Source organism: Oryx dammah, unplaced genomic scaffold (genome assembly GCF_014754425.2).
Source record: "Oryx dammah isolate SB20612 unplaced genomic scaffold, SCBI_Odam_1.1 HiC_scaffold_8, whole genome shotgun sequence".
NCBI classification, from domain to species: Eukaryota; Metazoa; Chordata; class Mammalia; order Artiodactyla; family Bovidae; genus Oryx; species Oryx dammah.
The window spans coordinates 22,221,162-22,247,051 of record NW_024070192.1 but is presented as its reverse complement, the minus strand read 5'-3'; the positions used below and the strand labels follow the sequence as shown (position 1 = coordinate 22,247,051).

The following is a 25,890-nucleotide window of genomic DNA, read 5'->3' as shown; positions in this document are numbered from 1 at the left end:
CTTTCGGGCTGTACAGTTTGACTGTTTCTCCCCTGGCACCTGCTACAGAGAGACAAAAACAATCCCAGCCAGGGTAGAGTGTCAGGGAGTCCCCGCCCCTCCTCCGGCGCTTCCTCCTCCCATGCCCCTCCCTCAGGCCCCGCCCCCACCTGCCCAAGATAATTTGTTTCCTTGGGTCAGAAGCCTGGACAACAGAGCTCAACCTCCCCCGACTCCTACGTTCAAAGTCGGGACACTCTCCTACACCTGTAGAGAAGAGGGAGGGGGTTTGAGACCAAGCCCAGGTCCCTGAGGTTCCTAGACAGACGGACTCCGGACCTGTGTCCTACTCCAGCTGGGGCTCCTCCAGGTAAGGGCACCGAGATTGGTTGCAGACGACAATCTGCTCCCACTCCCAGCCGCACCAGGGCCCCAGGCTGTGCCAGTCTCAGGGCCGGGAGCTGACTGGATGGCTGCCCAGGTGGGCAGGACAGGAGGCCTCCCGGCTCCCCCTCTCTTCCCCCCTTCAGTGATGTCAGGCCAAGGGCGGGGAAGGGGGTGGGGGTGGGGGTCAGGTAGCGAAGAGCTTGGCATCTCCCTTCCTAAATCGGTGGCCCCAGCCAGGTGTGCCAACACCCAGGGTCCAGGTAAGGACCAGAGAGCGGCACTTCGTCTTGGGGGCGGGGAGCACCAGTAGATCCGGGAGAAAGATGTGGAGATCTTTGGAGAATATGGAGAAGGATGCGGCCTCCTGCTGTGTTTTCCTGGAGGCCTCACTTTCTCTTTTCCTCCAGCCTCCCATCCTGCCCCCTCCTCACTGTCTGCCCTCGGTCTTTCCCTGTTCTCACTCCCTGTTCTCCCCATTCCTCCGTCCCTCTCCACCCCGCCCCCCAACAGCCCCAAACACACACTCCAACCTGCTGACGGGGTCAGGGAAGCAGGAACCCAGCTTCTCTCCTCCCCGAGAGGCGGCGGATTTCCCGCTGAAACCAGCCCCTCCCCACGTCCCCAGAAAGAGAGCTGGGAGGGGTGTCCCAAGGCCGAGGGGGCAGCCCCAAGTGTCTCCAGGCTCTGTCTGCTTTGACCCCATTTTGAGTTCCCCCAAGTCTTTATTAAAGACAGATGTCTCTGTGGGGGCAGCGGGGCACCTTCCAACTTGGAGGGCAGTAAAGGAGACGGATTCTCTGAATTGCGTCCTTACTCAGCAATACAGGCTTCCCTGGTAGATCAGCTGGTCGAGAATCTGTCTGCAATGTAGGAGACCCCAGTTCAATTCCATTCCTGGGCTGGGAAGATCTCCTGGAGGAGGGCATGGCAATCCACTCCAGTATTCTTACCTGGAGGATCCCCATGGACAGAGGAGCTTGGCGAGCTACAGTCCTTGGGGTTGCAAAGAGTCGGTCACGACTGAGCAACTGAACTGAACTGAACTGAACTGAACTGAACTGAGCAACTCAGCACAGCCCTCCGGTGGGAAGGTGGGGGTGGGACAGGCCCCGGGGAGGGGGGTGGTCCCTTCTGGCTTCAGAAAGAAGTGCTCTAGGTAGGCTGAAGGGATAGATGCTGGGGGTCTGCAGCGCAGTAGGGCCTGGGGAGAGTGGGTGCGCTGTGAGGATGGGGGAGGAGGGCAGATTGCCTTGTCCGTCTGAACAGTCTTGGGGAAGACGCATCCCAGTCGGCGTCTCCCTGGCACGCTGGGGATGGAGAATACTCCTGCCTGCCCTTGCCAGGCCTTCCAACCCCACTGCGCCTCGAGAATGCCCCCTCTTGGTCCGCCTGTCCTGGACTCTGCTCTCCCCTCTCCACCCCCCGCTATCCTGTTGGGGGGGCCCCCCGGGAAGGCAAGCAGCCTGTAATGATTAACTCCACAGACACTCTAGCATTCTTCCCGAATTAAACTTTAAAAGAGCTGCCCCCCTCATTCCCATTGGATGTTTTCCCCTAGTGAGGGAGGGGGCGGGGCCGCAGGGTCCGGGGGCCCTCCCCCCAACTCCAGGTCAGCTAGGGGTTTCCCGCCTCACCTGAGCCCTCACCCTAAGCGCTCCCCGACAGGTAAAGCCTTCCTCCTAACTAAATCCCGATGCGGGCGGGGCGTGGGGTTCCTGGGCCTGTAGGGGGCCTTCCCGCCACCTCCAGGCCCCAGCTCCAGCCCCTCCCCACCCCACCCCCCCACCCCATCCGGTACCGAAGGTGGCCTTGTTTTCTACCGGCCCGGCCTTCTACCCTGAGCCCTGCCACCCGCCCTCGGGGCCAGCCAGGTGGGGCAAGATTCAGGAAGTAAACAAGGAGGCTGGAGGCGGGAGGGCGGGAAGGAGGGTGGGGCCCGAGCCACGGGGGCGGGGAAGTCGCAGAAGGGAGTCGCAGTACTAAGGGGACAGATTGATGTGGGGGTCGATTTCTTCAATATAACCTTCCCAGGGCCCCAGTTGGAAAGTTTGGGGGTGGTGGAGGGGGCTGCCCAGGGGAGACAGCTAGGACGGGTTTCTCTCACCTCTCCTCTCTTTGGTCCTGACTCCCCAGTCCTGTCCTGCCTTAGAAGGGTCTGGAGAGCTGGGTGATGGGATCTGAAGGCTAAACCCATCCAGAGTCAGCCTTCCCCGCCCCCCACAGAGGCCAGACTCTAGTCTGATTCAAATCTACCCTCTCCCCTTCCAAACGCTGCCCAGATTCCCCTTCCCTCTGGGATGGGAGAGGATCCAGTCCTCCTGGTCTCAGACCACTGTTGGTCTCTGGCTTCCTGGAGTGGGTGGTTCCTGCAGCCCTTCCCCTAGTCCCCCCTGGGATGAAGTGAGCAGGGCTGTTTGCCAGAGGTTAGACAGGGGGTGGGAGTGGGGGCCTTGTGTTTTAGTGTTGACGAGCTGGTGTCTCTTGGTGTTCCACGGTGGGTGGATCTTTCCCTTCCTGGCAGGACCCCCAGCCTCGTCGCTGGCTCTCCCTCCTGGCCTTCCCCTGTCTGCCTGTCTGTGTCTGTCTTCCTGTGTGTCTTGACTTTCCACTCCTGCTGCTGAGTACGTCTTTGATCAGAACGCCCAGGAGAGTATATGAATTAAAAGGACCCTCATTTCCCAGGGATGATGAGGATGAGACCCTCCCAGGCCAGCTGAGTCCTGGATGCTAAGGGTGGGCAGCAGCAGCAGAATGGAAGTCTGGGGGGCTCTGGACAGGAGAAGGAGGACTGCATGTTTCTTTGGGTTACTGTAGGTACCCCAGGGGCACCCCTGTGATGCCAGCTCCACTCCAGATGGGCTTCTGAATCCCAGCCAGGCTTTTCTTCTCTCCCTCCTGGGTGAGGGGGCTCCTGGGTTGGGTGGTGGCTACCTGGGGCCCTTTGCAGATTGCACCTGGACCTGGACTGGAGGTAGGCCAAAGGTGGGGAGGAGGAGATGATGTCAGAGGAGCCTCAGCCTCCCCACCACCACCCACATCTTCCTCCTCCCCAATCCTGTTCTGGTTGGGGGGGAGTGGAGGGGATGGGTAGAGGCAGGGTTGTTTGTGTTTCTCCTAAGCCAGGAAGTAGTGGAGATGAGTCAAGGGTGAATGGAGAGCTCCAGGCAGTGTGTCCCGCCCCACCCTGACTCACCTGTCCCCCAAATCTCCTCATGTCCTCACTTAAAGGTTGGGGACCTGCCTCATCCCAGGTGCGGGGATGGGGGGCAGATCTTGGGTGCCTTAGGCAAGCTAACAGCGCTGGCCCAGTATCTGGAGCACAGGCAGGGGACAGAACTGCAGGTCCTCCCAGGTCCTCCCAGGTCTCAGCCCAGCCTAAAGGGTCTTGGTTCCTGGGGAGGAGGCGCTTGTGATGCCTCCACCTGCTGGTGGCCATCCTTGCCCCATCTCTTCTATCCTTGTTCTGGATGCGGTGTAGTGCCTGTGGGCAATAAAACATGGGTAAGACCCTGGCCTTGCCTGGGATGGCCGGGCATCCTCAGACCAGTGGGTGGATAAGACAGGTGCGGAGGCCCCAGCACAGCGCCCAGAGGGAGCCCTTCAGTATGAACGTGGAGAATCCAGGAAGGCTTCTCAGAGGAGGTGGCTCCGGCGTTGTGGCCTCAAGAAAGTTGGGGAGGGGGAGGGGCCTAACAAAGGCGCACAAGGTTTGGGGGCTGCTGGGGCGCGGGCCCCAGACTCGCCTTCTCCTTCCCGCTGCAAGTGAGCCCGCCTCCTGCCCTCCTGGTTCCTGTCCTTCCCCACCTCCTTTTCTCCTTCTGTGCATCACTCAGCGCTTGAGCAGGCGTTGCCACAACAGGCTCTGGCAACAAAGCGCTGGGAAAACCTGGGGCAGAGCCCAGAGGAGTGAGTGCCCCACGCTGGGAAGTGCAAGGACGACACTGAGCCCGGCTGTGTGGGGGTCAGGGAGTCCATCGCTGCTGCCTGGCCTGTGGTGAGGGGACCCTCACCGCTCTTCCCCTGGGCAACCTGGGGTAAGGAAGAGCGCTGGACTGGGAGTCCAAATGCTGAGCTCTGCTCCCTGTCTCACCTGTGATGAGGCAGGAATGCTTCTTTTTCAGGACTCAGAGTCCCTTTTTGGAACAGGGACTCACGCTGCCCTTCCCCAGAGGCTCCAGGGAACTCCAGTTGGTGGGGGATCGAGGAGGGGCCGGATAAACTCAGGGGCACCCGACAGAAGGGTGAAGGAGGTCTGGGTCCCCTTGGCCCCTCTCCCCAGGACACGGGCACAAGAGCAGCTCTTCCTCTTCTCCCTCAGAGGTCATGGAGCTGGGTCTGTCTCCACTTCATCTCAGCAGCTCCCCAGAAGACCTGTATCTGGCCTCTGGGACCCCTCCTGGGACTCCCCCACCTCTCGATGCCCCTCTGTCTGGGGAGGTGAAGAGGTCCCAGCCTCTGCCCATTCCAACCAGCAGGTAAAGTGGGGTGTCGGCTGACGGAGGCTGGGGGGAGTGGTCAGCACTGGGGTAATGCACAGAAGCTTACTATCAATGGCCCCCCTCCATCTCCCGCCCCAGGAAACTTCTTCGAGAGGAGGAGCTACAGTCAACCTCTCTGCCCTCCATCCCCAACCCCTTTCCCGAGCTCTGCAGCCCTTCTTCACAGAGCCCCATTCTTGGGGGGTCCTCCAGTGCAAGGGGGCTGCTCCCTCGAGACACGAGCTGCCCCCATGTGAGTTTCCCTGGGAAAGAGAAGGCAGGGAGCATGGGGTGCTAGGGGATGGGGCAGATACAGTGCCGCCTTGGCTGGGTGGAGGGGACTTGGTCAAGGATCCCAGAGGGTAGAGCAGAGGGGGATGGGCGAGAACCACCCTTTGCCCTTCCCCGCATCACCTACCATTCCTGGGGTGCAGGTCATAAAGGTGTACAGCGAAGATGGGACCTGCCGCTCGGTGGAGGTGGCGGCAGGGGCCACGGCTCGCTATGTGTGCGAGATGCTGGTGCAGCGATCTCACTCCCTGAGTGATGAGAACTGGGGGCTGGTGGAGTGCCACCCCTACCTAGCACTGGGTAAGTTGGGGCACAGGGGACTGCCTATCCTAGGAGGCAGTGCTTCACACCTGCCTGGCCTCCACTGACCCCTGCTTTCTGCCCTTGACCCCAGAGCGGGCCTTGGAGGACCATGAGTCAGTGGCAGAAGTGCAGGCTGCCTGGCCCATTGGTGGAGACAGCCGCATCGTCTTCCGGAAGAACTTTGCCAAATACGAACTGTTCAAGAGCACTCCAGTGAGTGTGTGTAACAGGGGGATCTGGGCCCGGACACCCCAACCCCCACCCAGATCCTCAGTCCCTGACTCCTGGCTCCTTTTGCCCCCAGCACTCCTTATTCCCAGAAAAGATGGTCTCTAGCTGTCTGGATGCACACACGGGCATGTCCCATGAGGACGTCATCCAGGTGAGGGCCCACTCCCATTTCATGGCCTTGACTCCCCAGGATCGCCCAGGGCTTCTTGGCCCTGAAGCTCGTGCCATCCCTCTATGGGGTGGAAAGCCCAGCACTGCCCTAAGCATCAGTTTCTTCCTCTGTTAAATGACAGTAAATGTAAACCCCTGCCACCGAGGCAGGTGCTAGGAAGGCCTCTGTGTGTGTGTGTGGCCACCTCTAGGCCTCTCACCCTGCTCTCCTGTCCTCAGAACTTCCTGAATGCAGGCAGCTTCCCAGAGATCCAGGGCTTCCTGCAGCTCCGGGGGTCAGGGCGCAAGCTTTGGAAACGTTTTTTTTGCTTCCTGCGCCGCTCTGGCCTGTATTACTCCACCAAGGGCACTTCCAAGGTGAGGTCTTAAAGGTGACAGCCCCAGCCCCTCGGAGACCCCATCCCTGGTGCTTCTAGGAGCTGCCCCTTCTCTGTGGGAACTCCTAGACCTTTCACCCTCTAGGCCCTGAGACCCTCAGCTACCCTTCTTCCCCTCCCAGCTCACCTGCCCTGGAAGGTAGCAGTGGGAGAGGCAGGTGAACTGAGTTCAAGTCCTGGCTCTGCTTCTATGTGCTGTGTGACCCGGGGCACTTCTCTGCTTCTCTCTGGGCCTGAACTCTCCCCAGCTGGTTGAGGGGGGATGCTGAGAGGGGGGTAGGGTCTGCCTGTACAGTCTTGCTCACTCGTGCTGCACAGGATCCGAGGCACCTGCAGTACGTAGCAGATGTGAACGAGTCCAATGTGTACGTGGTGACCCAGGGCCGCAAGCTCTACGGGATGCCCACAGACTTTGGCTTCTGTATCAAGGTGAGGATCCTACCTGGGGCTTCTGAGCTGCTTCTGGGACCCCCAGACTCCTCTCCTTGCACCCTGCCCTGCCCCACGGAGACAGGAGACAACATCTGGTTGTTTCCTCTCCCTGCAGCCAAATAAGCTTCGAAATGGCCACAAGGGGCTTCGCCTCTTCTGCACTGAGGATGAGCAGAGCCGCTCCTGCTGGTTAGCCGCCTTCCGCCTCTTCAAGGTGAGGTTCTGGCGCTGGCTGGGGGGCTGACCCTGCTCTCGGGATCCCTCGTGTGAGGGAGGAGTTATAGTTCTGCCCCCAGGAAGTCTCTGGAATGAGAGGGCATCATCATAGCCTTGCTCTCTCAGAATCCTTGATGCAAGACTGGAGTTGCAGCTCTGGCTCCAGGAAGCCCCTCAGCCAGGGGCAGGGATGTTGCCCGATTCTTGGGGAGTCCTGGTCTGGGCGGGGCGCCACAGCGGAGCCCCCAGCATCTGTGTGACCTCTGGCCTTCTTTCTCTCTCCACCTCGCAGTTTGGGGTACAGCTGTATAAGAATTACCAGCAGACACTGTGCCGCCACCTGTGCCCACCCTGTGGGGGTTCCCCACCCTCGGTGAGTGTTACAAGATGTTGTGGGAGGGGGAGGGGAGCACCCAGGCCCCATGCCAGGGATATTGAAGTCCCGTCTGACCCCTCTCCCGTCCTGTCCAACCTGCAGAGGAGTGTCACAGACAACACTCTGGTGGCCATGGACTTCTCCGGCCATGCCGGGCGTGTCATTGAGAACCCCCGGGAAGCTCTGAGCGCCGCCCTGGAGGAGGCCCAGGCCTGGCGGGTGAGGGGGCTACACTCAGCTGCGTGTTTGCACTGCTCTCTATCTGGGCTCCCATGAAGCGGGAAGAGGAAAGCGAGGGGTGAGGGGAGGCACCCAGCTGCAGAAAGAGGCTCTCTATTCTTGAGGGGCTGGTAACGCTCCAGCTGTGCCCTAATCCCCCATGTCTCCCACTGTTCTGCAGAAGAAGACGAACCACCGTCTCAGCCTGCCCACCCCCAGCTCGGGCACAAGCCTCAGTGCAGGTGGGTGAGAGGGCCCGGTGTCCTCGGGGCGGGGGCTGGTATGGCTTCTCTGAGCATTCCTGTTGCGGGTGGTGAGAAGGAGGGTCCCCGCCCCAGAGTGACCACCCATCTGCCTCCTCTCACCCCAGCCATCCACCGCACCCAACCCTGGTTCCATGGACGCATTTCTCGCGAGGAGAGCCAGCGGCTCATTGGGCAGCAGGGCCTGGTTGATGGGTAAGGGACTAGGCTGGGCAGGGCGGCAGACCAGGGAGGAAACAGACCTGGGTCCGGGTGGTGGCCTTGTGTCCTCGGGTCATATTGCCTTGTCTCCTGGCAGCCTGTTCCTGGTCCGAGAGAGTCAGCGGAACCCACAGGGCTTTGTGCTTTCTCTGTGCCACGTGCAGAAAGTCAAACATTACCTTATCCTGCCAGTGAGTATCCCTGCTTCCTGCCGTACAAACGTGGGACTGCCAGCAGCCCGTCCTCCCCACACCGCCCCCAGGGTGCCTGGGGTCTCCCCTCTTTCCTTGCTGCTACACAAGCAATGGGGACCTCAGCCTTGGCCCAGGAGGGCGCTCCTCCAGGCCCTCACCCGTCCCTGACTTCCCACCCCTGTGGCCACACCCCAGAGCGAGGAGGAGGGGCGCCTGTACTTCAGCATGGATGACGGCCAGACTCGCTTCACCGACCTGCTGCAGCTCGTGGAGTTCCACCAGCTGAACCGCGGCATCCTGCCCTGCCTGCTGCGCTACTGCTGCACCCGCGTGGCCCTCTGACCACTGCACGGGCCGGTCACATCTCGGCCCAACCCAGGCTGCCCCCCTCCTCCGGAGCTACCCGCCCCGGAGCGGACTCAGAACGGGCAGAAGGTGAGGCCAGGATCATCATGAATGGCTGGGAGCTCCCCTACTCCAGTTTTCTCCTCTGCTCCTTGCCTCCCTCAGGCAGAAGGTGCTCCCTGCTCAGTCCACCCTCAACTTCTCCTTCAGGGAAGGCACTTGTGTGGCCTTCTCCCCTTCATGGAGCTCCTGGGTGCTGCTCTGGGACAGGACACTATGGGAGAAATGGGGGCAGCCCAGGTGGTCTTTACAACCCACGTTTTGTACAGACTGAGAGGCCAGTTGATCTCTGTTTTATACTAGTGACAATAAAGATTATTTTTTGGTACACCTGTGAGTTCTGTCTGTCAGGGCCCGGCTAGCTGGGGCTGGGGGGTGATCAGGAGAGGTGAAAGTGGAAGTTGCTAGTCGTGTTTGACTCTTTGCAACCCCATGGACTATACAGCCCATAGAATTCTCCAGGCCAGAATACTGGAGTGGGTAGCCTTTCCCTTGTGCAGGGGATCTTCCCAACCCAGGGATTGAACCCAGCTCTCCCGCTTTGCAGGAGAATTCTTTACCAGCTGAGCCAGAAGGGAAGCCCAAGAATAAGCCTATCCCTTCTCCAGCGGATCTTCCTGACCCAGGCACTTATCTGGGTGCTTTGCAGGCAGATGCTTTACCAACTGAGTTATCAGGGAAGCCCACCAGGAGAGATGGGCACCAGTCAAACTCTTGAAAATGTGTCAGATGGATCCAGGCCATGTGCAGCCAAACCTGGATGTTTCTTTCTTTCTTTAAAATATTTATTTGGCTGCACCAGGTCTTAGTTGCAGTATGTGACCTCTTTAGTTGTAATATGTGGGATCTAGTTCCCTGACCAGGGATGGAACCTGGGCCCCCTACATTAGCCACTGGACCACGAGGGAAGTCCCCAAGCCTGATGTTTCTTGAGGAGCTCTTGGTCATCAGAGAGTCTCGGTACCCAGTAGAGTCTTGGTACCCAGTAGAGTCTTGGTACCACCTACTGGCTCATAGTAGGTGCCCAAGGATGGCTTGTTAAATGAATGAACAAACGGGGACTGTCATCCAGGTGAGGCTTTCTGACGGGACCTAAAGCCATGGAGGTCACTCTAACAGGGCCTGGGAGCCGGAGATGGGTCAGACAGCATCCATGTCCTCGGCAAGTCCTGGGCTACCTGGTAGGGTAATGAGTCCTGACAAACACACAGTCCATCACCACCAAGTGACACAATGGCTCCATTACCTTACCTCCAGTGGGTCCCTGTGTTCAACTCCTCCCTCCTCAACCCCTCTCCCTCCCCAACTAAAGATCTGCTTTCTGTCCTTGTAGTTGGTTCCACTGTTTTCTGTGCTGTTTGTTGTTCTGTTTTCTCCAGAATGCCATGATGGAATCCCACAGCACTCAGCCCCCTGAGTCTGGCTTCTTCTCCAATCTGTCCTTCAACATCAAGAGTGGTATTTCCAAAATAGCACTCTGCCTGCTCCCTGCCCCCTCCCCACACGATGCCTCCACTTCAGCTCAGATAGACCCTGCAGGGTCTGGCCTCTGCCCATGCCAGTCTATGATTTTGTCTAAGAGCTTTATAGTTTCAGCTCTTACATGATGGGAAGCTTTATAAGAAAGGTATCAGATTGGCAACCCCTGAAATGCTGCTCAATCTGCAGATCACAAAGAGATAGAACCTCCCTCCAGACACATGAAACTCACTGAGGCATTATTTTTGCCAAGAAACCAAGCTCCCTGCATCCAATGACGAGTTTTATAAAAAAAAACCAGAGGAACATGTGAAATGACACATAGGGATACGATGACCAAAATCCAGACTGGGAAACTACAGAACAGATAACCCGATTTCTTCAATAACAAAAAATTACAAGAAAAGAAAAGATGGGAAATCTCTAGGTTTCAAGAAATTTAGACACTTATCAAGCAGATGTAATGTGTTGACCTATTTGATTCAAATCCAAACTAGTGAACTATAAGAAGCATTTATGAGCAATTGGGGAAACTTTGATGAGATATTTGATAATATTAAGGAATTATGGTTAACTTTTTAAAGAGTGATAGTGGTATTGTGGTTATGGGTTTTTTTTTTAAGTCTTTACATTTAAGAGGTTCATTCTGAAGTACTTATGAGTGAAATGACGTCTCAGCTTTTTTTTAAAAAGAGTTTTAAAAAGTATCTTATTTATTTTTAGTTTTGGCTGCACTGGGTCTTCATTGCTGTGCGCGGGCTTCCCCTAGCTGCAGTGAATGTGGCTGCTCTAGCTTGGCACGTGGGCTTCTTTCTGTGGCGGCTCCTCTGCTTGCAGAGCACAGGCTCCAGGGTTCATGGGCTTCAGCAGTTCTGGCGCCCAGGCTGTTACCCCATGGCATGTGGGATCTTTCTGAACCAGGGGTCAAACTCGAGTCTCCTGCATTGGCAGGCAGATTCTTAAACACTGGACCACCAAGGAGGTCCTCAGCTTGGTTTGAGGGGGGCTTAAAAAATTATTTCTCATGATTTTCTGGCTTAACTGGATAGTTCCGCTTTGCATGATCTTGACTGGGCCACTGGAAAAGACTGGGAGACCCAAAACAACCTCATTTACTATGGCTGGTAGTTGGTACCCATGCTGCTTAGAAGTGCAGCTGAGGCTTTTCGCCAAAGGTCTTTGATGCTCCTTCATTTGAATCTTGGAGAAGGCAATGGCACCCCACTCCAGTACTCCTGCCTAGAAAATCCCATGGACGGAGGAGCCTGGTAGGCTGCAGTTCATGGGGTCACTAAGAGTCGGACACGACTGAGTGACTTCACTTTTACTTTTCACTTTCATGCATTGGAGAAGGACATGGCAACCCACTCCAGTGTTCTTGCCTGGAGAATCCCAGGGACGGGGGAGCCTGGTGGGCTGCCATCTATGGGGTCACACAGAGTTGGACACGACTGAAGTGACTTAGCAGCAGCAGCAGCATTTGAATCTCCTCCTAGGGTCTTTGAGCTCCTCACATGATAGCTTTCGGATTCTAAGAAAGTGCATTCTACTAGTGCTGGAGGGTCTCCTGTAGAGGTGTGGGTCAGCACTGGCAGCAGCAGTCCTGGAAGGGACCCCTTGGCCTAAGTCCTCTTCTCAACTTTGTTTTTAAAATAACCTAGAGGTTAGGGGAGAGGTTGAGTGTAGTCATGACCATGCGTTGACACTGTTTGAAGCTGGGTAATCGGTACTTGGCGATGGGCTTCCCTCATAGCTCAGTTGGTAAAGAATCCACCTGCAATGCAGGAGATCCCGGTTCAGTTTCTGGGTGGGGAGGATCCGCTGGAGAAGGGATAGGCTACCCACTCCAGTATTCTTGGGCTTCCCTTGTGGCTCAGCTGGTAAAGAATCCGCCTGCAATGTGGGAGACCCTGGTTCGATTCCTGGGTTGGGAAGATCCCCTGGAGAAAGGAAAGGCTACCCACTCCAGTATCCTGGCCTGGAGAACTCCACAGACTGTATCCCTGGTGGCTTAGAGGGTAAAGTGTCTGCCTGCAATGCGGGGGACCTGGGTTTGATCCCTGGGTCAGGAAGAACCCCTGGAGAAGGAACTGGCAACCCACTCCAGTACTCTTGCCTGGAAAATCCCATGGACAGAGCCTGGTAGGCTATAGTCCATGGGGCGAAGAGTCAGATGCGACTGAGCATATATGCGATTCGGTACCTGAGTGAATTGGTACAATGAATCAGTACATGTGATTCATTCTGCTTTAATTTTGTATAAGCGTCGTCTTTGCGATTGGCTGCGCATGAGGTGGGATCCCATTTTGCAGGTGAGGAAACTGACTCCTCAGAATGGCCCCAAATTACAGTGGGACAGCCAGGTCCTGGCTGTTCTGCTCCCCCACGACTGCCTGACTTCCAGGTGGAACTCCTAAACCGCCCGTAGGGGATCCTCCCCTGGAGAGCCCCTCCTCCTCTGCAGTCCTCCTGCTGGCAAGTGGTGTTGTCCTAGGGGGACTTTGAGAAGGACCAGCCACCACAGCCAGCCATCAGGCCGACTTGGCAGGCCCAGCGGCCACTTGTGACCGAAGCACCCCAACCTCAGCTAATCCTGAGGAGAGGAGAGGAGAGGCCGGGGAGTCAGGCCTTTCGGACAGAGATGGGCAGACAGGCTTCACCCATGCTCAGCCTGGAACCTGCTGGGGATTTACCCTGAAGAAAGTACTGCAGTCCAGAAATGAGAGGGGTGAAGATTTTGTTTCTTTGTAGCAAGATTTGAGGAGCCAGGGACCAGTGCAACCTGCCAGCTGCCATGGTTCCCAGAACCATCTCATCAGTGGCTGCTCCTTGGGCTCGAGCTGGCTGGTACTGGCTTATGTGCTGGCCATGGATGCCCAGGACCAACTTCCAAAGTATGGGTGCGAGGGGTCCAGGCCGAGGTGAGAGTTAAAGTGTTAGACTGAGTCACTTTTTTTTTTTTTAATTTGTTTATTTGGCTGGGTTGGGTCTTAGTTGCAGCACGCAAGATCTTTCCTTGTGGTGCGTGGCCTTTCTAGTTGTGGTGCACAGGCTTAGCTGCTTCACAGCACATGGGATCTTAGTTCCCCGACCAGGGATCAAACCTGTGTCCCCTGCATTGCAAGGTGGATTCTTAACCCCTGGACCACCAGAGAAGTCCCTGAGTCACCTCTTAAGCATGTCCAGGTATTTAGGCTGCATAAAGATAGGACACGGTGACCTTTCCTCGCCTGAGGCACACAGCAGGAGACCAAGCCCTTCTATGTCAGTCAGCTAATTGTAATATGTGAGATAGATATCATTCCCATTTTACAAATGGGAAGCTGCGGTTCAAGGAGAGTCCCCCTGCCTCCTGAGGTCATAGATACAATTAGGGACAGAGGTCAGGCTCAGCGCATCTCACGAGTGGTGAACACAGTCCTTCCCTGCCTTGTCCTTTGTTCTCTGTCCCTATTCTTCTCAGTACTGGCCACTCTGACGGACCAGGGCTGCTGGGGGCCTTTAGAGGTAGCTGGCTCAGCCTTGAGCTGGATACTGGAAATCAGCAGCTGGACGTCCTTGGTGACTGGCTGAGATCACCAGCTTCCTGGAGGAGAAGCAGCAGTTGAGAATGTGGGGGATGAGGGCCCCTCAGCTCACAGAGGGACTCAGGGCAAGATTCCCCAGCTCTGAGGATGCAGCATGACCCACAGAGGCCAGACAGCAGAAGGGACTGCCAAGGAGAGCTGCAGTGCAGGATAGCGGAGGCCTGTGGTTATAAGGAAATCTGGACTGGTGGAAGAGGTGGAGGAAGTACAGGCTAGAGCCTCAGATAATGTCTTTTCAATATTAAATTATTGGGTTTGATTATCTTTAAAAACGTGCTTATTAAAGAACATTTCAGAAATGAGAAAAAAGCTTTGGGAAAGGAAATTCCCCATATTTCCCTCTGCTGAAGAGGATGCAGGGACTGAGAGAGGGTGATGTGGGCCCTATGCAGGGGGTTGGCCCTGAAAGGTCTGCTGCACGTCATGGACACATCATAGACACCAGCTCCTAGGGCTAGTGTGGCTGCTGTGAGCTGGGCACCAAGGTCTAGAGCTGTCTTGGGTAGACCTGGACCTGTGGGAGGGTGTGGCCACAGGGTGGGCCTCCCTGCCTGCTCACGTATGGAGGTCAGAGACGGCTGGTACCAACTTTCTGGACTCTGGGAACAGATAAGCAGGATTCTCTCTTAGGATGTTCTGGGAGGATCATCCAGACAGACAAACCTCTGGCCAGTTCATTCTCTCCCTGCTCCCCAGACACCCTGGTCAATGAAATGTAGGCAGCCTCCAAGTTCATGGGTGGAGGACCTCCCTGTGCAGGCCTAAGGGATCAGCTTTGGCTCAGTGGCCCTGCTTGGCTCCTTCCTCTTGCTCCAGTGCCAGGAACATTGAGGAGGGAGGGAGGGAGGAAAAGAGAGAGGCAAGAGAGTCCAAGGCCACTGGGAAGGATCCTTTCTTCTGAACCAGCTACATGAGCACTTTTCTAACACTTTCTGGGAATCCAAGGGTTCCAGTAGGGGTTTGGGGGCAGGCTGGGGAGCTTTGGGGGGAGCACTGTCTTTTTATCTGGGAGTTTGGCATCATGGTATATTTAGAAAAAGAGTTTTCAAGACTGAACCATTGATCTGGTCTGGCAGGCAGAAAAGAGGACCCAGAGAGGTCAGAGATTGGTCCAACTTGCCCAGCAGTGGGGTGGGGTGAGGGGTGGGATGAGGGGTCAGGGGAAGAACCTCAGCTTTGGGGCACAGAGCTTCCAGCTGGGGTGGGGAGTTGGGGGAGGAGAAGGAGGAACTGGATCTTAGGGAAGTTGGGTGTTGAAGACTGGAATCTAAGGCCTCAGGGGAGTGGGTGATCCTGGGGGCTGAGGCTGGCCTCCAGGGGTCCCCCATGATCTTTATACAGGAAGGGGTGTTGGGAAGTGGGGGTACCACTTGGGCTGAGACGTGTTGTACTGTACCAGGCCCTAATGAAGCCTGAAATGCAACTGCATATGGGTTGAGCTGTGATGGCCTCTAGTGTCCTCTTACAAGCCCAGGTCTGTCCCACTGAAGGGGCCAGTTTTTCTTTGCTGGGCACCTAGAGGGCCGTTTATCGAAAAACTGTTTTCATGGTAAGCAGTTTGTTTTTACTTGGATTGGGTTTATCTTGAGGCGGTTTGGGGGAGACTGAGGGAGAGTGGGAGGTCAATGCTACTCCTTCCACCTCATGGATCCCTCTAGGGTCCCCGTGGTGGAGCTGGGCCCTGCGACCTTGGAGTTTGAGGGAAGCTGTAGGCAGGGACAGAATGGGCCACCTGCATCCCACCAACCTGCAGCCAATGGGCATGTTCCTCTGCATCTAGTGCCCAACTGGTGCCCTGAGTTAGATCCACAGCAGAGTAGAAGTGGGCATTCCTATCTCAGTTTTCCAAAAGATTCCAGCCTATCTCCTCTCTCCCAGCCTTGGCCCACCCACAGCCCTCTTACACCGTTCAGATCAGTCCCATACAGGTTCCCACCTTTTGGTTACCTTTTCCCAAGCTGGTCTGTCCCAAACATCCAAGGGATGAGCTAGGGGTGGGAAGTGGGGGCTGGGTGAGAAGGAGTCATCCGGGGACCCATCCGGCAGTAGCTCTGGCTCCGCAACACGTGATCTGCACCCACTGCCCGCCCTTCCTTCTCCCTTCTCCCCTGCCTCTTCTCGATCTCTGACGCTGGACCGGCCGGACCCTCGCGGAACTGCGGGCGTCTGGCTCCAGAGAGCCACCTCCGCCTCTGCGGCGGAAAGGCCGGCCCGCCTTGCCAGGGGGCGCGCTGGGCTGGGGAGGGCTGACTTTCAGCTCACCGGGCCCCGCCGAAGCCGTCGAAGATGCGCCTTCGATCCCCGGGCCAGCAGCAGGAGGCTCGCTCGGCGCCCCAGCAATGAACCCATCCGTCGCGGAGCAAGGGGATTATTAGTTTGCTCTTCGTGGAGCGTCGGTGGGCTGGGTGAAGGCCTTGAGAGATCGAGTGGGTGGAGGGAGGTCTGAACACCGCATCCAAGCACCACGGGGCCTCTAGGGGCGAAGGCCAGGCAGGACCCCGCGGGCGCGGCAGGCTCGGGTCTTCCCGCTCCCTGGGACCCGCGGCGGGTCCTCCCGACGGCTCCGAGCCGGCTCAGCCGTGCGGCTGCAGTGACACCCAGTGGCGGTAGCGGGAAGTGCAGGCGCCTGTCCTTCGGCTCCGGTTGTTAAGTCCGCGCCTCTCGAGGTTCCCACTCGTGGTTACGAGCCGGCACCCCCAGGAGAGACGGCTCGCTTTGCAGACTGCCCCGCGGGGCACTTCCCTTTCCCCTCCCCCAGTTTCCTCCCCTGCAGTCGCCCGAGCGCTGGGAGATCCTGCAAGGCTGCAGTGCCCGGAAGGGCGGGGCGGAGCGCAGCGGCGGCGCTGGGCTGTGACCCTGAGCAGTTTCACTTCTGGATCCTGCTCGGGGTGTGATGGGAGAGTACCTGGGCTGGGGGAGGAGGCGGGGGACACACAGCTCGCCGAGGTCCAGCGCTCAGGACTCCGAGTAAAGGATGGGTTTTTACTTCTGGGGTGTCACGCGACCCACGCCTTCCTCCATTTTCCACCCCGCCCCACGGGTTCCACTCCGCCGTCCCCGGAGCCACGGCTCCTCCCCAGCAGCCGCCGCCTCCGCGGGGGCTGCCGACCCCCGGAGAGGCCCCGAGCGGCGTGGGCGGCAGGAGCTGTGAAGCCGCAGGCAGGGGTTTAGGCTTCGGGCTGCTGAGACGCCGAGCTGTTTCTCAGAAGTGCGGTTGCCCCTCCCCTCACACCCCCCTCAGCTCCCACCTCGCACCGCACTCCTTCCCCCTGCCCCCACCCCGGCCTTCGCTGTCCTCTCCCAGGAAACCCCAACCCGGGAATCTGGGGTCTGGGTCCACGAAGGTTTAAGAGAAGGTCCTGAGAGAGGGGCAGGGCCGAGATTCAGACCCAACCTCTCTGCTCATATTCCGAGCCTCCCGCCATCCACTGCCCTGTCCCCACCCCACCCCCAACTTGTGGGCCAGGGTTGGAATTTTATAGAACGGGTTCCTGTGACCACTTGGGAACATCTTAGGCCTCCAGTCTCCTGGCTCCAGCGCCCCACCTCCCTCCCAGTGCCTGAGTTTTGGGGGAGAGAAGGAAGAGCGGACAAAACCCTCTTTCTCTCCTATTCTTGTTTCTGGACAATGGGAAAGCCCTGGCTAGAGCAGTGGGGTTGAGGTCAGGCTAAGTCTGTTGGAAAGAACTTCAGAAACCCCTGACTCCGGGCGGGGTAGGGTGGGGGTGGAATCTAGGCGCAGAGAGAGAAACCAAAGTGCCCAGAGTGACCCAGAGAGCGGCAGGGCTGAGGTTGCAACCCAGGAGTCCGGACACTCAGCTGGAATCAGTGAGGCCGGCGTTTGTTTTTTGGAGACTTCAGGGCTCTGCTGGATTCAGTGACTCGGCCTGCTTTCTCCCGCTTTCCCCCATCGCGGGCACACGCACACAGTTTGTGAGGAGAGGGAGGTGGAGGTGCTGAGGCTGTGATTCCAGTGGGGGAGGCATGGGGATGGAACCCCAGGAAGGATGAGCCTGGGGGAGGAGGCAGCATCTGTCCCCCACCCACCCCTCTACTTCCCATCCACCAGCTGCCGCCCCCAGGGTGCGGTTTATTTGACTAGGCAGCCCTTTGGGGCCGGGGGGGGGGGGGGGGGGGGGGGGGGGGCGGTGGGGGGCACTGGGGGGTTGAGGGGAAAGGCGAGGTGATGGGAAAAGGCTGCTCTGGGGCTCCCTGCCCCCTCAGTCCTGGGGAAGGGGGACGCTTGACATCACCCGCAGGCCCTCTAACCCCATTCTTTCCACTGCAGGCTCTTTCCTTGGGTATGTTCGGTTATTCTGGGGGAAGGTCTGTTATTTGGGGGGAAGGGAGGCAGCTGCCTACTTCACAGGTCAAGACAGAGTTAAAAACAAAACCGCAGCAAATTCAACACCCCGTGTCCTTCAGGGACTTTCCATGACACCTTCCTTCCCCCTCTCCCCTCAAGCCAGGGAGCACCTCCCCAGAGGGCCTCCCCACCCCAGGTGCAGTGGCTTTTGGCTTTTATGCAAACAACTGTCTGACTGGGAATGCTCTGCAGCCTGACCTTGTGTGTCCTGCCGCAGGAGCTCCTCTGCCAGCCCTCAGCTGGCCTGGCCTTCCCAGGACTCTCACCCTTTGCCCCCAACTCTTCCTCAGACTCTGGATTCCAGGGGATGGGAGGGAGGCCAGGAAGCCAGGTCCTTGGCCCTCTGCCTGCCCTGGGGTGGCAGTTGCCTGCAGGTGGAGGTTTGCACCGCAGCAGCCAGCAGTCAGGGTGAATGGCCTGGTTGTGTGGAGAGATGGGGGAGGGGGAGGGTGCAGGTGTGGGGTGGCCTCCAAGGCCAGGCCCACCCTGCTGCCTCTAAAGCATCCACTCAGTTCCTGAGAATTAGTAAAGGAAGCTATCCTCAGCCTGGAAGAAAGTCCATTCAGCCCCAACCCCAGCCCAGTCAGCTGCTGAGCTGGCTCCTCAGCCAAAGAGGAGTCTCCCTGCCTCCCTCTCCTCTTCTTTCTGAGCTGCTTCGGCTTTGGGAAGGGAGTGAGGATGAGGAAAGCCACAGACCATCCTCTCCAAGGCTACCGAGTGGCCATTTTAAAATGTATTCAATGCTCCCAAACACGGGCAGGCTGCCAAGCCATTCCTCCCTCCCTGGCCTTAGTGTTGAGATTGGAAAACCAGCTGGAGAGCCTCAGGACAGTCTGGTGGTACTGCAGGGAGGGAGATGGTGCTGAACTCAGAGCCGTGAAAGCTGCCACCAACCTGGCCCCATGTTAGCTAGTCCTGAACTTCAGCAGTGTCTTCCTCCCACCTCTTCCCCAGAGGAAGGGAAAGGTGCTCTGGGTGAGGCTAAGCAGAAGACCAGACCAGCTCTCAGATTCTTTTCTGTGAGAATAGAGGATATCAAGACAGGAAGAGAGCCACGTGATCCCGGCACCATTCTCCTAGGAGTTACCCCCACAGGCACCCAGTTTGGGCCTCCAAGTATCTACAGACTACATCTCAATGTGGTGGCCGAGTTCAACTGCAGGTTGTTTCCCAGCGTGGATGTTTCCGAGACCCCAGAGATGGAAAAGTCAGGAGTTGCCTATCCTTTAGGAAGGATCCCTGCTGGGAAGGGAGGGTGGGGTGGTGTCTTGGAACTGGGAGACACCATGCCCAGTGCGTTGTGTTTGCCATATCCAGGCCCCCAACCTCCTCAGGTCCCCTTAGTTAACTAAGGGCCAGCGGACCCAGAGTCCCACCATGGGGACACGGGGCCAGGAGCAGGACACCAACGACAGGCTCAGCAAGGCGTCAGGCAGGATGTTTTAGTTCAGTGATAATTCTGCTTATCTAAGTATCTGAACTTTAAGAAAGAGCCAGAGGAGCTAAATTAAGAAAATACTCCTAGGGGCAGAAGGAATTCCATTTTCCAACAACAGCAACAACAAATGACAGGCATGCGCAATGATTAAACACACCAGTATTTTTTATTTCATTTTTCAATGTAAAAATCAAACATAATAAAGAAACTTTGAAAACTATCAGCAGGGTTGTTTTCAAGGCGGGAATGCACTCATTAGGGTTCTGGCAAGGTGAGCATTGCTACATTTCAGAAGCTGAACCTGTACAGTCTTTACAGAGGAGTAGGGCGCTACAGTGCTCCAAGGGGTCGCACTCCAGGTCAAGAGGGAAGGTCACTGCTGGGCAGGCAGGGCATTTCTGAGAAACCCAGACCAGAGTGCTGTGAGCTCAGGCTGCGTCAAAACCACTCAGCAAGGTCTCCCTCCCTCACTCCTGGTGGGAAGGCAACCCTGAGCCCCAAACCCCGTTCCCTTCTCTGCCCCCTCCCCCACCCGGTCATTCTGCAGACAAGGGTCATCCACAGACCACACGTGTGGTGGCTTTGGCAGCCAGAAATTAAAAATAAGCTACGGTTTTTCCAGTAGCCAAAATGATCCCTCACCAAAGCTTACAGACTGAGAACTTGAGCATGCAAAACCACAGTCTGGGTAAAGGGATGTCTGCTTTTCAAATGACCTGCTAATTCTTTGCAACCCACAGTAATTTGGTTTCTGTGAACCCACAGAAGCAGGCCCACTGAAAAGGGCCTTGTCTGCTAACCTGGAAAAGTCCTTGTGTAAATGAGTCACTGGCAATGGGATCAGTCATTTTTAAGGCTGCCCCATTTTCCTAACATGTCAAAAGGTCTATTCTCACTCTTCTTAGGCAAGGAAGAAGCAAAGCTGCCCCCACGTACAGAAAATGAAGTAGGCCCCACAGATGCGTGATTTGGGCTTGGGAGAAGGTGGTGACGTCGTGGGACTGCTCTTGGGCTTTCTAGAGTGGGACTGACGGAGAGACGGATGGTGAGGAACACTTGAGGGAACTAAATCGCTGGGAGAATTAATGGTGGAAGGCTCCTAAGATGGTGAGGGAGCAAAGCCAGTCTACTTATCTGACAGCAAAGTCATGATGTTTCTGTACCGTGTGGTTCATACCCATTGGTTCTAAGGTTCAGCATAGTCTTTACTCTTAGGCATTAAAACAACATGAAGCAAACTGTGTGTTCAGGATCAGTTGCCTCTATTGGCAAGTGAATTTCTATCATGGTCTTAGTATGATTTTTGAATATTTTCCATGTCTTTAAATCCGGATACAGAAATATGTGGAAAATCTACAGCCACCCAACATAATCCACCCCCTTGCCCCCAAAAAACAAAGTAATGTTACCTAATAGACAAAATTACATAAAACCTCACAACATCCTTGGGAGGTAGATATTGTTATGTCCTTACATTTTTAAAAATCAAAACAGTAACATTCCAGTTTCAAATAATAATTCAATATCAGCATATGACAGTTCACTTTGTAATATTCAGAGGAAACTTGCATCCAGCTTCTTCAAAGTGCAAAGACCTGTTTCTCATGTTGATGACACAGTGTGGGATAGGCTATATACAGCTTGGGTCAACAAAGGTACACAAGTCGAAAGCCTAGACCTCTCTTCTAGGCTCTTCCAAGTTCACAGTCTCCAACCCTGGGTTCACTGATCATTCTCAGACCTTTTCAGTCGGTTAGGCTTAGAGACGAGTCCTTTCTCTGGGATGGCCCAGGTTTAGCTTTTGGTTTTAGGTCAAAATTGTCCTTTTCACAGGCACTTAAATCCCCAATCATTCTGCTTCCTGAATTCTGCCTATAGTGAGTCTCTGAACTGTACTTTCTGTCTGAGCACAAAAAGAGCTCCTAATTCTTTAAAAGATGAGGAGGATCGCTGCATATCTCTTATCTTCTGCACAGCCTGAGTCCATTTTCTAGGGCAAACTTTTCATCACTCCCCTTTCTTTTCTCTTCTTGAGCTCAAACTTCTAATTCTCTTTGTCAAAGAGCCTGGACACTCTGAGGACTCAAATCTTGAGTGTTATAGAGTTTCCAAATCTCCACTAGAGGCCAACGTACCTACTCATAGTGGGGTACACTTTAAAGTTAGGACTTCAAACACTAGACATTTAACATTTACACTGCAGTCTTACTGCCTGTCCTGGGATATATATCAGAAGTACTGCTTTTTTCCCCCTAAAAACATTCTAACCCTCACATTTAGCTGAGGGAAAAAAGCAGAGGAGAGGAATAAAACAGTGATACAGAAGCTCCTTGGAAAAGCATTATGCTGATGCTAGATTTGTTACTAACACAGTGTTTCAATTGAATAAAATGTTGTGTTTTTAAACATCTCTCTTTGCAAAAGAAATCTGAGGTCATTTCACTTCTGGGTCTGGCAAAATGTTAAATAAGCATTGCCTTTAAAAGGTGAGACATTCTGTCACTGATAAAGTTGGAAGCTGAGTCAGGAACAGTTTAGAATGGATAACAAAGCATAACATTAGCTAGCTTATCTGTGTCAAGGTTAATATCTTCTTGGAAGAATGACTTAAGGAATCTAAAGACTGGTGGATTTATTAACATTTTTTCCTGGTGGTGGTGTGGAGTGTAAGGGGGGAGACACTTCTACCAGGGACCTGAAGGAGGGAACACAGGCAACGCTTCAAACAACAATAAAGAACGTTTGGAGAACAGCTCTCTTCCTTTTCCACTCTTACCACCTTGGCTGTAAGGGAATTTTTCACAGGTTTGGTTGCTCCTCAGATTTCTGCCTCCTGGATGTGCAGTGGGAGCCTGGCTAATAAGAGGATTGGGGAAAGTGAAGGAGAGAGAAAACCTACACAGCTCACAGTCACAGGGACTCTGGCTGAGAAAAGAACTGTGCTGTCAGAAGCTGCCAAAGACCTCACTGTAAAGCAAGGTCAGATGTAAATCTTAACCTGCCCTCCTCTCTAGGCATCTTGCTAAGGTTCTTCTTCACCTCCTTCCCCACCCCAAGCAAGGGAGAGGGTTAAGTAGGATAAGGAGTGCCTGCAGAAGCAAGTGTTTACCTGTGTTGTGGCAACTGCTACATTCCACCCTGTTCAATTTCAAGATTTAAGAATGTGGAGTTTCCACATACACGTTTTCTCTGGACTTGACATGTCCCAATCAGAGGCTCAGAATGCAACAATGAATGTGTGGCCTGTGTGAGAGGTCGCCTCACTCAGAAAACTGACCTCAGAACGATGGAAGTCATTCAGAAAATCCAGGAATCACAGAGAAAACCAGGGTCATAGCTACAGAGTCCCCATCTTGGTGGGAAGGGCTTTAGTTTCACTATCTTAAGGTGCAGAAGATGATGTCTTCTCTAAAGACTCTCCCACTAATCTGGTGGAAATACTCGCTTTCCCTAGCTTTCTCTTCTGCTAATCCCTGCTTCCGAATTGTCTTCCTTTTGTCCCCTAAAGAGTCAACAGGATGTGTGGTATTTCAAAAATATAACAAGCAGCTCCTCTTTCACAATGGGTGTAAGCAACCTGGTGTGGCTTGGGGTCTAGGATTACAGAAACACAGTGATGTTCAGAATCCCGCACACTGAAATCCAGCTAGTCTTCTAGCTGAAATCTCAAACATGTTGGGACTGTTGCCATGGAATTTCACAAAATCTTTTTTTCCTGAGACAGACGCCATGCTACAAAGAAGGATAAGCCATTTGTGCAGTCTGAGGTGGAACATTTAAATTACTGGCAGCACACAGACGCATTGAGTTTGAGCCTAATGCATAAAGCCCTTTTGAAATATCAAGGCAGATACATAAAACACTGTTCTACCAGGAACTGGGGATTCTTGCCTCTGCGAGAAATGTTCTCACAACTGACTCTTAATTTGTAAATAGGCTCCATGAAGTGGTCCCTGGAAGCAGCATCTATTTTTCCTAACACAGTTACTTTCAAAGGAGAGAAAAAAATAAGGCTCTGTAAGCAGCTGCAGGGGCCAGTTTGTGTGCACACTCGGGGGCAAGATCAAGATACCTTCCTGTTTTTTGTTCCTCCCCTTCACACTCACAACTCAGTGGTTAAAGGAAAAGCTTAACAATACTACCATTTTCACACCAAAGAAATGTGAAACATATATTCATATACACATACGCTTCTGCTCAATACCCATACATTAAGAGGTTCAAAAAAAAGTAATTGTGGTTACTACACAATCACATAAATTTAAAGCTGGAAAAGATCTTCAGAGAACATCAAAATCCAATCCAACCCCTAATTCTATGGTTGAGGAAACTTAGTTTTAAGAGTTAAGTGATTTGCCCAAAGTCATTCCGCTAATTAGTGGCAAACATGGAATTCAGCTAACAGATTGTGTGACCCCTATTCCAGTGCTAATTTTACAATTATCACAGCACTTTTCCTTGACAGCATGTCTCCCATAATTAATGAGAAAGATGGCCAACACATCTGCAGAACCAAGAGCAAATTTTCAGGAAACTGTGGAATACAACAGCTCCATTTAAAATGTGTGTGTGGGGGGGTGGTGGAGCCCCCAACCTGCCTGATGGAGGAGAGCCTGCCAGCAGAGGGGCTCTCTCCTCACCCATTCTGAAGTTCAGCTCTGATCATGGTGTCTAGCCTTGATTCCTTCCTGTGGGGTGGGGGAGACTAAGTCATACTTTGGGTATCATTCTTTGTTTGTTTGTTTTTTGTCAAAAGTCATTGGCAAGTTTGCTTTGGATTTGTACACCAATACTCCACGAAGGAGATGAAAAACTTCCAGGTGGGTTGTTCCTCCCTCCATCCCTGGTGATGCTGCTGAATCACTCCCCCTTCAGAACCACGCCTGCCAATCTCCATCGTAGGAAAAGGATGCCATCATCCAAGCAGACAACCTCCTGGAGTTCCAATGATGGTCTATGTTTAAACCACCGGTTCTTCTGATACAGAGTTTCTTCTGTGCATGGTTTAACCAAAAGCAACTTTAATGGGACAGGGGAGGATGAAAAGTAGAAGCAGAAGTATCATCGGATAACTTGGGTTTTTTCGCTTGTGTGATAAGAGGTGGATCTGATGCTTGGAGAGTAGGGGCTTTTGGTAGCTTATTTTATGGCTGCTCTTTTCCTTATTGTTAGACTCTAATTTGGGATGGAGAGTTCATATTCTAACCCTTCAAACTTGCGTGAAGTGCATATGGGCCAGGTTTCCCAGCAAGGTTAGCTGGTCAACAGTTCTTCTCTGTGGACCTGGGCATAGGACTATGAGGCTTCTCCACATATGGCCAATGTATTTAGAAAACAATGTCTCACACAGCACAACCAGGGGACTCTTCTGACTCCAAAGAATGCCTGTCTATTGCTACAAAAGATTATGACCAAATATTTCACTGGCTTTTAAATATAAAATCCATTGGCTTTTAAATTTCCCTGATGGGAAAACACAGGTCTCACAAAAGTAGTAACATAATATATCTGCAAATGATTTCTGAATGTGGATAGCATTTCTCTGCCGCCCACACTAACGTGATCCTTTGGACACTGAAATGTTGTGGAAAGGGGTTTGGAACTGAGTTTGAGAGTGACTTGTTAGGCGAGTGGCATTATCAGTTTTTTAAGAATGACATGGAATGATCAGGTGACGGTCGTCTCTGGGCCTGGGTGTTCACTTCAGCATGGCTCTGTGCTCTCCTCTGGCTATATGAGATGAGAACTCATAACGATCATGGCTTCGATATCCACACATGTTACACTCAAAAGGGTCACGAAAGCCATGGCAACCCATGTGAATAGTGAACATCACGTAATCCAGGAAAAGGACTCGGCAGTGGTCACACCGGTACACATCTGTCACCTCCCCTTCTTTGTTGATCACTTTGATGGAGTCTCTTGGGCAGATGGGTGGGGGCTTGAGGAGTTCATAAGAGCGGGGGCCCTCCTTCAGAAGTGGCATCCCATTGCGGGCCCGAGGAGGGACCATGGGGTTTTGCTGGTAGATGTGATTCTGGCGTTCCTCGTGGTTGCTGTCAGTGTCCGTGGAGTCGTGGCCACTGTTGGTGGGGGACAGACCTCTTTCAGAAGGCAGGCTCTTCTCTGGCAGGTGGATGTTCTTCTTTTCCAGCTCCTGGGAGGCACCATTTGGCATCTCGGCGCGGGTGAGGGCTATGGGGTACATGCTGCTGATAACCGGGACCATTTCTGAGGTGGGAGCAGGTGGTGTCTGGACCAAGGGGCGCAGGGCTTCGGCCCCGAGATAGCTGATGGCGTTATTGATGGCCTGGTCCATCATTCGGGTCTGGATCATCTCGCTCTCCTTCTCATACATGTAGCTAGGATTATAGCTGACATCAAAGCAGTGGCGCTTCTCACCTACAACAAGGGAAAGAAACGGTGACAAAAGGAACAACACAAAGGCACAGAGTTTTTAAAACGATTTTCTGGAGTCCTTGAGAAATGAGGAAGGA

At 54.3% G+C, this 25,890-nt stretch overlaps 2 protein-coding genes across 6 annotated transcripts in view; one reads left to right on the top strand and one right to left on the bottom strand.

The window, feature by feature from the left end:
* Positions 1 to 139: 139 nt before the first annotated feature.
* On the top strand, positions 140 to 8,860 carry GRB7 (growth factor receptor bound protein 7). 4 transcript variants are annotated; one of them, XM_040245473.1, is made up of 15 exons: positions 145 to 349; positions 4,685 to 4,841; positions 4,944 to 5,097; positions 5,279 to 5,435; positions 5,530 to 5,651; positions 5,743 to 5,820; positions 6,060 to 6,197; positions 6,536 to 6,646; positions 6,765 to 6,863; positions 7,158 to 7,238; positions 7,344 to 7,460; positions 7,642 to 7,702; positions 7,831 to 7,918; positions 8,022 to 8,115; positions 8,314 to 8,860. In XM_040245473.1, exons 2-15 carry the CDS (start codon positions 4,690 to 4,692, stop codon positions 8,458 to 8,460), a joined length of 1,599 nt encoding a protein of 532 aa, XP_040101407.1. In that variant the 5' UTR covers positions 145 to 349; positions 4,685 to 4,689; the 3' UTR covers positions 8,461 to 8,860. The 4 variants fall into 4 exon arrangements, with proteins under 4 accessions (XP_040101406.1, XP_040101407.1, XP_040101409.1 ...); XM_040245475.1 differs by lacking the exon at positions 145 to 349 and adding an exon at positions 525 to 626; XM_040245472.1 differs by having other exon boundaries at positions 140 to 349; positions 8,022 to 8,860.
* A 10,680-nt stretch (positions 8,861 to 19,540) lies between these two features.
* Positions 19,541 to 25,890, bottom strand: part of IKZF3 (IKAROS family zinc finger 3) — a 91,235-nt gene continuing 84,885 nt past the window's right edge. For both annotated transcript variants that reach the window (XM_040245477.1, XM_040245476.1), the window contains one exon: positions 19,541 to 25,795. In XM_040245477.1, coding sequence (XP_040101411.1) covers positions 25,092 to 25,795 — 704 coding nt within the window. In that variant the 3' untranslated portion in view covers positions 19,541 to 25,091. The remainder of the gene's footprint in view (positions 25,796 to 25,890) is intronic.

Excerpts from the sequence above, each read along its gene's own strand:
- GRB7 (XM_040245472.1), top strand. The coding sequence starts at position 4,690 with ATGGAGCTGGGTCTGTCTCCACTTCATCTCAGCAGCTCCCCAGAAGAC. Across the intron at positions 5,652-5,742 it reads AACTGTTCAAGAGCACTCCA|CACTCCTTATTCCCAGAAAA; the intron begins GTGAGTGTGTGT and ends TTTTGCCCCCAG. Across the intron at positions 7,461-7,641 it reads AGGAGGCCCAGGCCTGGCGG|AAGAAGACGAACCACCGTCT; the intron begins GTGAGGGGGCTA and ends ACTGTTCTGCAG.